This window comes from Eptatretus burgeri, chromosome 13 (assembly GCF_056783735.1).
Source record: "Eptatretus burgeri isolate ZD-2024b chromosome 13, Ebu_testis_v1, whole genome shotgun sequence".
In the NCBI taxonomy this organism is placed as follows: Eukaryota; Metazoa; Chordata; class Myxini; order Myxiniformes; family Myxinidae; genus Eptatretus; species Eptatretus burgeri.
In genome coordinates, this window is record NC_140973.1 from 50,158,658 (window position 1) to 50,174,435 (window position 15,778).

General features: G+C 41.8%; 1 protein-coding gene across 6 annotated transcripts in view; it reads right to left on the reverse strand.

Moving 5' to 3' along the window:
- SSUH2 (ssu-2 homolog) overlaps positions 1 to 15,778 on the reverse strand; it is a 94,479-nt gene that overhangs the window by 29,132 nt on the left and 49,569 nt on the right. For 2 of the 6 annotated variants that reach the window (XM_085852387.1, XM_085852392.1), the window contains 2 exons: positions 4,174 to 4,275; positions 3,528 to 3,597 (listed from right to left, as the gene is read on the reverse strand). In XM_085852387.1, the coding sequence (XP_085708513.1) occupies positions 3,528 to 3,597; positions 4,174 to 4,275 (172 nt within the window). Of the gene's footprint in view, positions 1 to 3,527; positions 3,598 to 4,173; positions 4,276 to 6,213; positions 6,243 to 15,778 lie in introns of those variants that run through there. The other 4 variants (XM_085852388.1, XM_085852393.1, XM_085852390.1 and 1 more) reach the window with 3 other exon arrangements.

Here is a 15,778-nt window from a genome sequence, read left to right on the forward strand (position 1 = left end):
CAGGATATTGGGTAAGTGGCTGAAAGCAAAGGGTTGTGAGATCATGTTTTCTGGGATCCTCCCAAGATTAGGAAACAATATAGAAATTATGAGCAGAGCAATAGATGTCAACCAATGGCTGGAAGAATGGTGTAGGGAGGAAGGTTTTACATTTAGGAAGCCGTGGAAATCATTTCGGGGACAAAGGGAGTGTTTCCAGAATGATGGCCGTATGTTAAATAGAAAGGGGGCAGCAAGGTTTGCAGCAGGAATTAAGGAAGGAATTCAGACTTTTTTTTAGGTCAATGGAGGTTGGGGGGTTGACTCTGCCTGTTATCTTTCCGAGGTTGGCAAAATGAGTGCTAGCATGCTGGTATACTGTGTCGGAGTGGCAACCCATCCAAGATTGCACCGAATAGCCAAGGAGACTGCTTAGGCAGCACCAATGCTCTGCACAGAGTATGGTCCCATTGGATGTGGGTGGACGGTGGGGAAGGTATGAAGGAAGGAACGGATGATGTAATTGTGATGAGTAAGGCCAGGCAAGAAAATATAATTTCAGGAAGAGATAAGTTAAACATATTTTAGACCAATGTCAGGAGTTCAAATAATAAGATGGAAGAGCTTGAAGCCAAAGTAAAAAGCAAGGAGTACGATATAGTTGCAGTAAGTGAGACATGGTTTGAGGAGGAGAGTAACTGGAGGATCCTGGAGGTGGCGCTACTCCATACACATTGGCATCAATAAGTTGCATCCCCCCCCACCCCCAAGACCACCGGCAAAGATTAAAACATCCCTATACATTAGTTGGGGTAATGCTGATTCCATGTCACAAGTCTGGATGTAATTCGCCCAGAACTGGAGAAGGCGTAGCGTGACAAACAAGCACACAACCCCACAGACACACACAAACACTGGTCCAGGAATTAAAGTAAGGATAACTCGGCAAGCCAAAAGTGTGTATGAGAAGGACATGGCTAAGAATATTAAGCAAAACAACGAGGCATTCTTTAAGTATATCAGGGGAAAAGAACAGGTTAGTACCAGTGTGGGTCCATTGATGAATAGCACTGGGAGAGTGGTTAGTGATGAAAGTGAGATGGCAGGCTTATTAAACAGGTATTTTGCTTCAACATTTACACAAGAACAGTCAGGAGAATTGCCAATAGGTGAGAGTATCTAGCAATAAGGTGAGGAAGGGCTTTTACAGAAGATCCAGGTTGGAGTGGAGGAAGTAAAGGAACAGTGAGGTAATCAAAGAAATGATAAGGCTCCGAGTCCAGATAATATGCACCAGAGAGTATTGATGGAGGTGGCTGAGCCTGTAAGCGAGATGTTAACGGATATTTTAAATAGCTCACTGCAGTCAGGACAGGTACCGGAGGATTGGTGAGGAGCAAATGTAACACCATTATTTAAGAAAGGATCCAGAGAAGAATTGGGAAACTATAGACCTGTTAAGTTTGACTTCAGTTTTGGGGAAGGTGTTGGAGACATTAATTAGGGACCAGATGAGGAACCATTTAAATAAATACAAACTAAATAAAGGTAGTCAGCATGGGTTGACCAAAGGTAGTTCCTGTCTTATAAATCTTTTAGAGTTCTATGAAGCAGTGCCTGATTGGGTGGATGAGGGAATGGCAGTGTATATAGTATATCTAGACTTTAAGAAGGCATTTGATAAGGTACCACATCGGAGGTTGTTCGCCAAAGTGAGGGCTTGTGGAGTGGTTGAGCAGGTAGCTAATTGGATTGCAAACTGGCTTATTGATAGGAAGCAAAGAGTGGCTGTGAGTGGGAGGATGTCTTGCTGGGAGGGTGTTAAGTCGTGGGGTACCTCAGGGATCAGTACTCGAACCATAATTATTGCACAACTGGTTTCACCAGAGGGGACTGTAAGTTTTCTCTCCATCTGTGAGTCCATCCATCCGTTCATCTGTCCCCCCCCAATGATTGAGTTTCAGGGAGTTTAATCTATCTTTTCATCAACATGCCCTTTTTAGAGATAGAAAATATCACATATTATACATGAATCAGTGTTTAGCTGCCCTGACTCCACCCCACTGCTTTCCACCCATTGGTTTGACAGTTGGCCTGATTCCACTCCAATAAAATCATGCATCACCATTACATGAAGCAGCACAGATCGGCAGGCCTCAGGCCTTCGGCATGGGTGCTCGGTCCATGGCCCAGTGCAATTGGAATGATCCCAGGTATATAAGGACGATGTATTATTTTTTTACGTGAGCCGTACACATGTTTTGCTTCATGCATGTACATCAGGTTATTATTTTTATTATTTTCGGCACCGAACGTACCATTATACACCGCCCAAATTAACAAACATTAATTGGGACCGGTAGGGGATACGTAGTGTTGCAAAGCATTTCTCGCTCTTGTTATTCATCATTTACATCAACGATTTGGATAGTGGGGTGAAGAGTAGGCTTTCCAAATTTTCAGATGACACAAAGCTTTGGAGGTAAGGTCGATAGCAAAGGTGGTCAGATTCAGGAAAGTATTGGTGTTTGCAAAGATTGGGCAAAAGATTGGAAAATGGAATTTAACCTGGGCAAGTGTAAGGTGTTGGGAACGGGAAAGAACAATGAAAATAGAGATTACATGATGCAAGGGGTAATTTTGGAGCGTGTCACACAGGAGAAGGATCTGGGGGTGGTAGTAGATATGGGAGGTAAGCAGGCAGCACAGTGCCAGGCAGCTGTAGGTAGAGCAAATTGGGTTTTAGGTTGTATTCGGAGGGGGATCATTTATAAATCAAAAGAGGTGGTATTAACATTGTATAGGAATTTAGTGAGGGCCACATATAGAATATTGTGTGCAGTTTTGGGGATCACAACTTAGGAAGGACATAGATACCATAGAGAGGGTTCAGCACAGGGCTACGAGATCGATTCTGGGCCTAGCTAGACTTAGCTATGAGGAGCGGTTGAAGGAGACAGGGCTTTATTCACTAGAAAGGAGGCGGTTGCGAGGAGGTCTTATCGAGATGTTTAAGAAAATGAAAGGTATAGACATAATAAGTGCAGATGAATTATTCAGCAGAGATAGAGATAGCGTGGTATTGGGATGTTGGCAGGACTTTTTGGTAACTTGAGCATTGATGGGAGATTGTGTGCATGTGAACAGATTGTTGGTTGGGGTCTGATGTGTGGTTGATGTTGTATGTTCTTTACCCAAGAACTGCCTCCCCCAACCCCCAGCCCCTCCCAGAATGAAAAAGAAAAAAACAAAAAAAAATCATTTTGCCTTTTTCTTTTTTAAATAAATTGGTCTGGTGTTGATGTGGCATCGGCAAGATGGGGCGATTGGCCTTCTCCTGCATCTAAATTCCTTGTGTGTATCCTTGTGTAATACTATCAAGCACAACCTGTTGCCAGTTGAGGTCAACATCTAACCAAGCATATCAAGTGAAATCGCAAGTTTCAAGGCACTGCCCATGTCAATTTCTCATATAACAGATAATAGCATGATTTTATAATAATTACCCTCGTACGTACTGCCAAACTAAATGAGTTTGTATAAGATACCTCCATTCCTGTGTTTGAGGGCTTGGTTCAAAAGGCTGTGGCGCAACTGGAGGCGGTGGAATGTTGTGGCCTGGAAGTCGAGGGTGATGGAGGAGAGAAAAAAATGAAAAACCAAATAACTGACTTTGTTTATAAAAGCATGGGGACACGTGACAACTGCATATTTGGTGAAAATTCCAAGATTTTTACATTTGAGATGGGAACATTGTCCCCACTCTGTCTAACTCAGGAAAATAAGTCCGAACAAGGAGCTGATACTCTAGAATCTAGATGGTCCCCCTGCCTTTTGGGTAGTATGAGCAATAGATATCTGTCATATGAAAGGTAAATCTTGAAGGATTTTTGAAATATCACGTACACAAGCTAAGTTACTGAGGTGGTTGCCATGGCAACATAATTCAGCCTGTCACAGCCGTCATCTCATCAGGTTGAGATAATGTCATGAGGAATAGATATCTGCAATATGAAAGCGAAATGTTCAACGTTTTTTGAAATATTGTGTACACAAAATTACATGGACGGATGATCGGTCGGTCAAACGGAGCTCATTTTAAAGTCCCGTCTCTGACATCGTCGGAGGGGCAGCGGACAATAAAATTAAAAGAAAGCACCATTACATCAAAATGAAGAGACTTTGATGACGTACCTGAATCTATCACTGTTCCTTCATAGCCCACCACATTTCCAGGAAAATTGGGTGGAGCAGTGGGAAGGGTATGCATGCCTGGATCCATTCCAGGAGGACCTGCTACAACAGATATGGATGACAGAAACGTACATACAAGTCACATTCTGCTAATGGCATGTTTACTGTGTTACACTGCTGCTGTGTTTAACAAAATATATTGTCGGTGTTTGTCAGTTTACTACTGCCTTTTTAATGGCTCCAATTAATTCCGCTTTGTGTGGTCAGTCGCTAGACACAGATTGTCATAAGTCTTTCACAAACTTGCTGGCTAGGCTTGACATTACTGGAGCTGGTTGGGGTGGGGGAGAAATCGGAATTTAGCCAAGATGCCTGCGATAATTCACATATTCTTTGAGAACTATGGCACCCATTAGATTTTTAACACCCACCAGCAAATGCTAGCAGATGGGATGCCTGGATTAACGCCTATATGAGGGATGGTACCCTTTGGGATGCAACATCCTGTCTGCAAAATATCAATCCAACAGTTTTTTAGTCGGGTTGGGAATCAAACCTGGACTGGACAGCTCAGAGGAAATTGCATTACATCTGAACCATCTTGGCAGATAGGTATGTCGCTGTATGTATACATATATATATATATATATATATATATATATATATATATATATATATATATATATATATATATATATATATATATATATATATATATATACTTTGAAGCTAAGTCCACAGGTGCTATAACTACAAGTAATTTGCTGTGAACCTAACAAGCCCTGATATCCAAAGGTCAGATAGTCTCGAGGTGTTCACACTCGTCTGTAGCCTCAGTTCGAATATTGGCCCAGCTATTAACTGTCGTCCCAGTGTTTCATCAATGTGGGTGCCATCCTCGGATGGATTGTAAACATGGTTTCACATCTGCCAGCATGAGTTGGTGGACGTTAAAGATCCCAAGGTGTCCTTCGTGGAGAGTAGATGAGCTGCTCCCAGCACCCTCAACAAATTATAAATTCCTGCCCTGACATAATTAGTCTAATGTCAGGCTGGGCCGGCCAGTTTGTGAAGACTTGGGCAAAAACCTTGCCCGGCTGACCCCGATAGAAGGTGGGAATAATATTTGCCATGAAAGAAAAACTACTTGAGAAATATGAATGGCCATGATCAGTCTATCACGCATGAAGGCATGAGCTGTTGCCAATTACTCCAACCAACTACACACTACTAACCAACCAACCATCCAATCAATGACATACTACTAACCAACCAACCACTCCAACCAACTATGCACTACTAAACAACCAACCAACTACTCTTACCAACCAACCAATCCAACCAACTATACACTACTAACCAACCAACTACTCCAACCAAACACTACTAACCAACCAACCACTCCAACCAATTATACACAACAAACCAAGCAACCGCAATGTAGCTATGTTGATATGTAAAATGCAATCACCAAGATAGACAGGTCAATAGCTCTCAGGTTCTGTGCATTGTTCCACATTTGCTTTGAAGACTCTAATAGTCTAATGGAACTCAAATGATCGTGAAAATGTATTGTTGATGGAATGTTAGAGCCTGGAGGAAGTGCTACTTCAGCATGTTTGGAATTCTCTGACTGTGGACAGAAGTCTATCGTGACGCACACATGGCTGATCCTTTTCACACATAACGAGCTTCAAGTCAAAGCTTGTACAAGTGAGTATAAAACTGCCATAAAAACATGATAACTTTCTGCGGAGCCATTGTTTCATCAAAACGAACAAAGCGCGTGACAGTTTGGCAAGAGTCGTATTTAGCATACAAAAGACCAACTGCACATGCAAGAAAAACAAGCTGGTGGAACCACACGGCTATGTTGAAACACGCCAACATAGATAAGGTAAGGGACGAACCCGATGTTATATTCTAAGGAAGAACAACCAACCAAAAGGAGAAATCTAACTACCGAGTCAATCAAAACCACAAAAATCCATTTCATCGCCCTGCAGAGGTTCAAAGCAAGCATAAAAGACTGACTCTTACCATAAAATGCAAGATTTTCCATCACCGCGTATATATATATATATATATATATATATATATATATATATATATATATATATATATATATATATATATATATATATATATATATATATATATATTTCACGTGAAAACAAACAACATCCAGCGAGAAAGGCCACAATTGTGAAATGGCTCCAGTGCGTATACAGTTGCCAAGCCAAAAGGCAAGCCCCACTCCACTTCCTTCACAGTGTCTGGCAGTGGGCCATCTTTGTTTGCAAGATGTCGCCTGACCACCACTCAAACAAACCTTATGGGTAAAGATTAAATTCGGTAAAGCCTCTTGTGAAACCAAAAATAAATAAAGACCCAGAAGTTGTCAGATACATGTCAATCGACAAAATGTTTTCCTTGTCTTGTTAAAACCAGACTCGACGATGTAACAGTTAGAGCGTCCGCTTTGAGTTTGGGAGGTCGAGAGTTCAAACGCCAACTGAATTATACCAAAGACTATTTTTTTCAAATACGTGTTGCTTCAGCTTGCTTGACACTTAGCATTTAAGGGGATATAGAACATGGACAAAATAATGCTGTGAAGGCAATGGCAAACCACCCAGTATAACCCTTGCCAAGAAACTGCTTTGGCAGAACCAACGCTCTGTAAATACAATATGGTACAGGTTTTATTTTTGTCTTGTGAAAGAGCCAGAATAAAGATAGAGCTCAGCATCTGGAATAAAAACAAAAATAACTACAACGGTGCTTAGTACAGCACATACCTCCACCAGGCTGAACAGTTTACGTTTTGTATCCCACTGATAGGCGACATCAGGATCCATACCTGAACCAAAATCGAATTGGCCTGTTTTTGTCACCTAACCAACTCATCCACATTGTTCCGTCTGAATCCGTCGATAACTTTTTGAGAAATCATGGTTTCTATCGTTTTTGGCCCCATCTCTCAATGGTAAAGAATCACGTAATAAATTTTAAAAAATTCTAAAATCCGGATCCGAATCTTCACCAATATCGAAACAATTTGTCCGTGTGACACACCCGACCTATCCACCGAGTTTCATCCAAATCCGTTCACAACTGTTTGAGATATCATGCAATACCATCTTTAGCTCCATCTCTCAATGATGAAGAATTAGTTTAAAATTAAGCCTGGTGTTGGCTTAGTGGTTAGGGTGGTGGCTTGGAATCGTAGGGTCCTGGGTTCAAGCCCTGTTGGCGGTTGGCCACTGAATTTATACACCAGGAGGTTGACTCAGCCTGTCATCCTTCAAAGGTCGGCAAAATGAGTACCAGTGCACTGGTAAGGGGGACACTGAATCAGCGGCATAGCCGCGTCCCAACCAATGATTCAACCAGCAGCCACAGGCTGCACTCGATAGAGTTAAAAAATTAAATAATTCTCTTGTAAAGATCTGGATTTGTATCTTCACCAAAATTGAATCAATTCCCTACCTGTCCACCATGTTTTGTGTGAATCCATCCATAACCTTTTGAGATATTGTGCTATATATCATTTTTAGCCCTATCTCTCAATGGTGAAGAATGACTTAAAAAAATTCTGTTCAGTTCAGCCTTGATCTTAGTGCTGCAGAATGGTTGAAGTATTGTGCACTTTTGGTGAACAGCATGAAACTTTGCACAGTTGTAGTGTTTTACCTACTGAACAATATTAGATATGGGGCCAACTGAATTTTTTCCAAGATGGCCGTCATTTTAAAAATGGCTCCCGCCATGGGCGAAATTACCGAAACAGCCATATAAAATGAATATATTTCCTATGATTGGTTGGAAAATTGACCAGAAATGTGAAATGTCACTAACTTTTACCTTACGTTTCACATGTTCTTCATTTCTTAACCAAGATGGCTTTCAAATTGAAAATGGCCGCCAAATTAAAAAATGGCTGCCACATGATAAAATGGTGACAAACATATGAACGTGTAATGTGGTAATTGTACCATGCATCACAGTTAACGTTCTTACAGTTAATCTGTGTATATTGCACGCATTCATCCATTCATTCATCCTTCATTTTCTTCTTTCAGATCAGTATCTCCATATCACAGTGCATGCTGTTGTTAGTTGTAGAAGCTGTGGTGGTGGTGTAGTAATCAAAATACCAACAACGGCTAAATCCTTCAAGATTTTAGACCCCAGACAACGTCCAGAAACTCCTTCAACATCTGAATCATCATCGCCGATAGATTGGACAAAATGCATTTTGTGTCAAGAGACATCAAAAGAACCACTGCGATGCCCAGCTGATTCAAAGAAGACTGATATTGACATTGGTACACTTTATGATAATCTTGCAGGTAATTTGATAAGATTCAAAGAGCTTCAGAGTCTTCCAGATAATATAAACTTATCAAGGTTAGACAATGGAACAGGAGTTGCTTCAAGTCGAAAGCAGCTAAATGGCACAAAAAATGCAAGGATAAGTACAGCAATACCAAACTTCAATGGGGAGAAAACAGGAAAAGAGATGAGTGTGAAACCAACAGTGACTCACCAAAAGAGAAAGTCACTCGCTACAGCAGTGGTGGTGCAGCCAGAACAACGCAAGACACTTGCTTCTTTTGTGGTGAAAAATCAGATAAACTCCAGAAGGCATCGACGGAGAAAACTAGACAGAAATGTTCGGCAATGTGCAGAAATTGTGCGGGACCATATGTTAGTTGCCAAATTGAGCGCTGGAGATATGATGTCCCAAGATGCAATGTGTGGTGTATTGGCATACCACACAATGTACCACAGCAATTGCTTAAAAACACTCTACAAGAAAGCAGTCAGTGAATTGCTCTGACAGTGGAGAAAGTTCTTCTGATAAACAACTGCACAGCATTGTCCTGGCGGAGCTGCTTTCGTATATTGAAGATTGTCGTGCAGAAAGCATGGAGAATGACGTAGCACCGGTGTTCAAACTAGCAGATTTAAATCAGATGTACACTTCAAGACTAAATGACCTAGGAGCAGCACATCTACTCGAGAACACTCGACCAGACTGAAAGAACGAATATTAGCCAACATACCAGACTTACAAGCCCACAAGCAAGGCAGGAACATTCTTCTTGCTTTTCAGGATGGCATAGGACTGGCACTAAAGAGGGCATTTGAAAGTGACTGACTAGGAGGCTATCGTATTGGCAAAGGCAGCTGAAATCGTTCGTAAGGACATTCTGAAGCTTGAAAAGTCTGTATTTATGGGGAAATTCTCCAAGGAGTGTCAGCACCAATCAGTTTCTAAGTCTCTGAGGACCCTCATTGGGATGATAATGGGTGGATCAGACATAGTGCAGCAATCAAGCAATGGCACTGATACCCAGGCGATACTAACTGTCTCGCAGCTTATACGCCAAAATGTCATAATTCGACGTCGTGAAGGATCCACCTCTCACTACCACAGTGTGGATCGTGAGACTCCCCTGGCTATTTACGTCAGACTCCTCATCCATGCCAGGACAAGAAAGTGTGAGTTAATTGACAGAATGTATGACCTTGGGCTCTCCGTATCATATGACAGAGTACTTACCATTTCAAAAGGATTTAGGTAATGAAGTTTGTGCAAGATATGAAGCAGAACATGTCGTTTGTCCTGCAAACTTACGCCATGGTCTATTCACCACAAGTGCAGTTGATAACATAGACCACAATCCTACTTCCACGACCGCTCAAGGGGCATATCATGGCACAGGAATATCCCTCTTTCAGCACCTGAACAATGATGTCCATGGAGTAGAGAGAGAGACACAGAGATCCTCCGGTAAAGTGAGTCTAAAGAGAAGACATCAGAATTGCCAGAGGAATACACCAGCATACCACCCGCTTCCCTACATACAAAAGAACCAACAGTACCAGAAGTTTCGGTTCTCCCGCCTGCTTCATCTGAAAGAATGTATGCAGCACTGCAGGACAATGCCAGGTGGGTTCAATATGTTCTAGTAGTTTGACCTCGCTTATTGTGCATCTGCCAACACTTATATTTATTTATATTTCGAATACTAGTAGATTATTGTGAATGTGAACACTGAACTGTCAAACTGTTTGTGCCTATATGCTGATTTCTTGTTGCTTTATGGGTGGCTCGGTCATGTGAAAGACATAGTTGAGTCTCATGATAACACTGCGCAAGATATGGAGGTCTCCTGGGCAGCATTTCATGCCAGCAACAGAGAAAACAATCCAGCAAACCCAACAGATACCAGCTCGCTGCTTCCACTCTTCGCAGAGAAATCAAATTCTCCTGCTATGATACGTCACGCTATGAATATCATCAAGCAGAATGTTGAATTTCTAAATCCTGGTCAGACTCCTGTCATTGCTTTTGACCAGCCATTGTTTTCACTCGCAAAGCAGATCCAATGGAACTGGGGATGGTTTAAAGGGGTCTCACAGTTGTGGGAACCTCTGTGGACAACCCTGCCTGAAGCATCCAAATCTTGCAAAGAACTTCTTAAGTGCAGCTGCAAAGTGGAAAGAGGATGCCTGCACCAGTGCAAGTGGGTGAAGGCAGAGATGGCATGGACAACATATTGCAAGTGTCACGGAGACTGTGAGTGTCAATAACATGATTAAGCAATATTCAGCATCATTTTGTGCCAAGAGGTAGATTGCTGTTTCTATATATAACTAACAATGCACTGATAAAAACCATTGCTGAATCTTGTTGCTATGTGATGACTTAGATCTATTATAACAAGATGAATGTGCACCATATTGATGGACGTTTCTCTTGAAAAACAAATCAAAGTAAAGCCCATGCCTACATGTGATAGTAATAAAATAATGATAATTTGAAGAAAACCTGACTTCATTAAGTGTACATTAACTTTTACAGTTATCCACTTAACAGTTGGGGAGATCCACCTCTCTAGAAATGGAGGTAAAAACGGTTATTTTTGTCCAATTACTTTGTATTTACACAAGATAATATTCCAAAACTTAAAGAAGCATTGCGTAGATGACAGTTACATGTCATAAGAACGTTTTGCCAACTGCATAACTAATGTGCTTTATTATACGAAGGGAGAGTTTGTATTCCCCTTTTATTACACTGAACAACAAAAATTTTTTACTGGAGATGTGTAAAGTGATTTAGACTAATTTGGGTACGCTGATTTCAAAAATCATAACCGTTTTGCTGTATCACGTCAGGATTTTCAGGAACAGAAATATTCCCATTGCCTAGAAGTCAGGATTTCAATGAAATTTACAAAAATTCATTTATTCATTTATTTCATCATGAATGCTTCAAAATTATAGAAATTACAGAAAAACTCCACTAGAATGTAATTAAAAATGATTTAGGCATTTGGCTTTGCGTTTGTGCTGCTCTGTGTCAGTTTCACGATGCAGGAACCAGCAGAAATTGCCCATCATGTTCGGGTTGTGCCGCCCTTGGTAACGCGTCTCCATGAGTGAAATCTCTTGGTGGAATCGCTCGCCGTGCTCGTCCGAGACTGCTCCCAAGTTGTCAGGGAAGAAGTTCAGGTGCTGGTGTAGGAAATGGATTTTCAGGGACATCCTGGAGCCAAGTTTCCTGAAGGACTCCAGCAGCTGCTGCACGATTTCTTCAAAGTTGTCCGCGCGCTCGTTCCCCAAGAAGTTATCCGTCACAGCTTTGAAGCTCCTCCACGCTGCCAGCTCTTTGGGGTTTAGAGTTGTCGGAAAAGTTTCGTCCTTCATAATCTGTCGGATTTGCGGTCCAACAAAGACACCAGCCTTGATCTTGGCCTCCAACAAGGTGTTGCCAAACTTTTCCTTGAGGTATAAAAACCCACGCCCATTCAGATCCATTGCCCGTACAAAACTTTTCATCAAGCCGAGCTTTATGTGGAGTGGTGGAAGGAAAACCTTGGCTGGGTCGACAAGGGCGACATGCTTCACGTTGTGTCGACCAGGTACATGCTCTTTTCGCTCTTCCCAATCTTTCTTCGTCCAGTGATTCTTGTCGTCTCTGCTATCCCAGAGACAAAGGAAGCACATGTATTTCGTGTAGCCTGACTGCAGCCCTAACAACAGCGCCACCACTTTCAAGTCTCCGCAGATGTGCCAGTTGAAGTCATTGTACTTGATGGAATCAAGCAGCTGCCGCATAGTCTCATAGGTCTCTGTCATGCCGAACGCGTGAGCCAGTGGGACTGATGGTTTCTCGTTGCCATTGTGGAGCAAAACAGCCTTCAAGCTGTTCTTCCCCGAGTCGATGAAGAGGTGCCAGTCTGCAGGATCGTGATCACACCCAAGTTCTTTCAACAGACCGTTGATGTCATTGCAGAATGTCATCGTGTCTTCCATCTCAAAGAACTCAGCCATGTCTCTGTGACGTGCTCTGAACAAGGATATCTTGGTGTTAGGTTCAAGTAGATTCCTCTGCTGCAGCCTTGATCCAAGCAGCTCTGCCTTCGCCTTTGACAGCGAGAGATCTCTTACAAGATCATTTAACTCTCCCTGGTTCAGAAGGTGTGATTCTTGAGTGTCAGGTTCAAAAGGTTCATCATCACCATCCTCTTCACCACTGCTTACAGCTATGTTCTGATCAGCTGGAGGTGTTGGAACGGGGTTCTCGTCATCATGAGGCACAGGTTTACGAGCAGAGACGCAGTCAGCGTACTTGATGTGACCTTTATTCTTCTTGTTGAAGCCGGCGATGCTTGTGCAGCAGAAATAACAATCATCATGATGATTCTGCGGCTCACGCCATATCATGGGCACCGCAAATGGCATGCTCACGCGCTTGCCCACCAACCACTGAGTCAAGGTTGTGTGACAGCTTGTGCAGCAGATGTGTGGTGCCCAGCTCTGTTCTTGGTCCCCCACCTTACACCCGAAGTAGTGAAAGGAGGCGGCCTTCATTTTCACTGCTGTAGATATACTTCGCTGTTGATCTTTTTTGGTATACCGACCACAGACATAACAGAAGTTGTCAGGATGATTGGTACAGGAACGCCTACTCATCTTTATCTGAAAGAAAGAAATATAACACAAGTTAACAACAATTGTACGAAATAGACATGTTAGACATATGTAAATTTCATTGAAATCCTGACTTCTAGGCAATGGGAATATTTCTGTTCCTGAAAATCCTGACGTGATACAGCAAAACGGTTATGATTTTTGAAATCAGCGTACCCAAATTAGTCTTAATCACTTTACACATCTCCAGTAAAAAAAAAATTTTGAAATTTGTTGTTCAGTGTTATGCAAATGAGATAAGCAACAATTTGGTTTAACGATGTAATTTGGTTTAAATATATGAGGCAATATGCGACTCAAAGCATGGAAAGAATATATCAAGTAGCGTGGATGTTATTCAGCAAAAACGACCCTTTTTACCTCCTTTTCAGAGAGGTAGATCTCCTCAACTACTTAAGCATGGTGGCCATTTTGGATTTCTGCACCATTTTTTTAAATTTTTGCATTGATGAAATATGCAAACATCAGTATAGAAACCAACTATGCAATATCACGGTTAAAGAGCATGAAAAATATAAAATTAGTACATTTGAATATTATAAACAAGTCAGAAAGCAGTTTTTTACTCAGTGGCAGCCATTTTGAATTTGGCGGCCATCTTGGAAAGAAACTGGAATGGCCCCATATCTAGAAATGTGCAGCGCATTAAAAGCTACATTTGTGCCAATTTTCGTGCTTTTCACCCAAAATACACAATTGGTCTGTTATGTGGCACCATTCTGCAGAACTATCTGTTCAGCCACTTCAGAGAAAATTTATGAAGTTTACAAAAAAACAAAACAATATGGCTGCCAAATCACGTGACCAATGACGTCATCAATATATTTCCCTGTGGACCATTTTATCCTGAGATGACCCTCAAAAATTTTCAAACTGATCAGATGTAGCGTTCTACATATGCAATTATGACATCATAACGAAGACACCGATGACGCCATAAAAAAAATCACGCTTATTCCCCATGTGGAATACTTTCCGTGTTCCAAGTTTCAATTTTTCCTTGGTGCGGTTTCAGAGATACAGAGGTCCAAAGTTTTTCTGTTTTTCCGATTTTCCAACATAGCTGCCACACCACGTGACATATGATGTCATAATTATGATTTAAACATTCTACATGAGTCGTCACACCTATCGTGAAAATGTTGTCTCAATATAACAAGCGGTTGTGGAGAAAGACACAAAAGTTCTGTGGGGACAACAGAACCAACAGAACCAAACAAAAGTTTGGTTGCCAACAACCCAACCATGAACCGGGTTAGTGCAGGTTTATGTGGTACTTGTAGCATGTCACAGATCTAATCTGGCCTGACCTGACAATCATCTGGCCTGGTGCAGTGATTTGTCAAAAACATCAATGCTCATGGAAAAGCAAGGCCATCGAGGGCATCAAGTGACTTGGGCAGCAGGGGGAGTATGAGGGTTGCCTGGACACAAGAAGCTACCAATAAGTAAAGGGGAGCAACCTGCAAGCAGAGGACTGTAGTCCTGCAGCATAGTCTGATATTTCAGATCAATTGTTCAAATTTGCATAAAAGCACCAAAATTGGTAGACATGTAGAATAATGTATTCTGAACAATTCTAGATATGGAGCCACCCGAGATTGTACCTTGGTCAGCTTCGGTGACCATTTTCCAAAATGGCCACCATTCTACTTTAGCGAAATTGGCTATATGCTCTTATTTTCTTATTGTATTGGTGGTAGATATAAGGAAAGTGTAAAATTCAGTAAATTGACCATGAAAAGGCATATTCAAATATTATGAGCCAGTATTTTCGGTAAAAAAAGCCATTATTTGATTTGTAAATTGCTGCTCTCCTGAAACTTTTTGCTGAAAAGTACCCATTATTGTACCCATTATTGCCTGGAGAACAAGAGTCAAATGATATTCATCAAATTCAATGGGTTTGGAATCAACAAAAATTGCATTATAGATTACATACTTTACTCTATTTTGAAAAGGGAACTGATAATCGTGATAATGACAAACTCATAAAATGTAGTCAAATTATTGCACACTTCACTTTGAAGCGGCTACGGTTTACTGTCTACTACCATTCTACCAGGACACATGGTACACGTATACATCGGTCTAGTACAATATGAGTTTCTTAGCTCAAGTGTACTGGCTCTGGATCAAGAAGTCAACACTTTTACAAGCAATGTGACTTTGCATTTGCACATTCTAAGCTAGGCCGATATGTCAGTCTGTGTCTACTGCATCTGTCTACTGGCATTCTCCTTCACAAGCACACAGTCCAGTGCATTGCAGATTAGCCTTCTTGCATTTGCAGCGGTTTCTACAGCCTTTTTTGCAGCTGCACGACACCAGCTCAAAGCAGCTTTTTGAAGCCTCAGGGAGTGTGGTCCAGAGCGGTTCGTAGGACCCATCCTCTGTTTGCCGCCAGCCCCAGCTTGTTGGTGATGGAAGCACGGGTTGAGGGACCAAGACCTGCCCCCAGACATAGCCACCCGGGAAGACTGATCTCTTCACATGCTGTTCCAAAGCATTGTAGGTAGGTGGGATGCGCTGGAGGAGTTCCTCTTGGCGAAGAGTTTCTTTCTGGCCTCGTTGATGTCTGTATATGGACTGG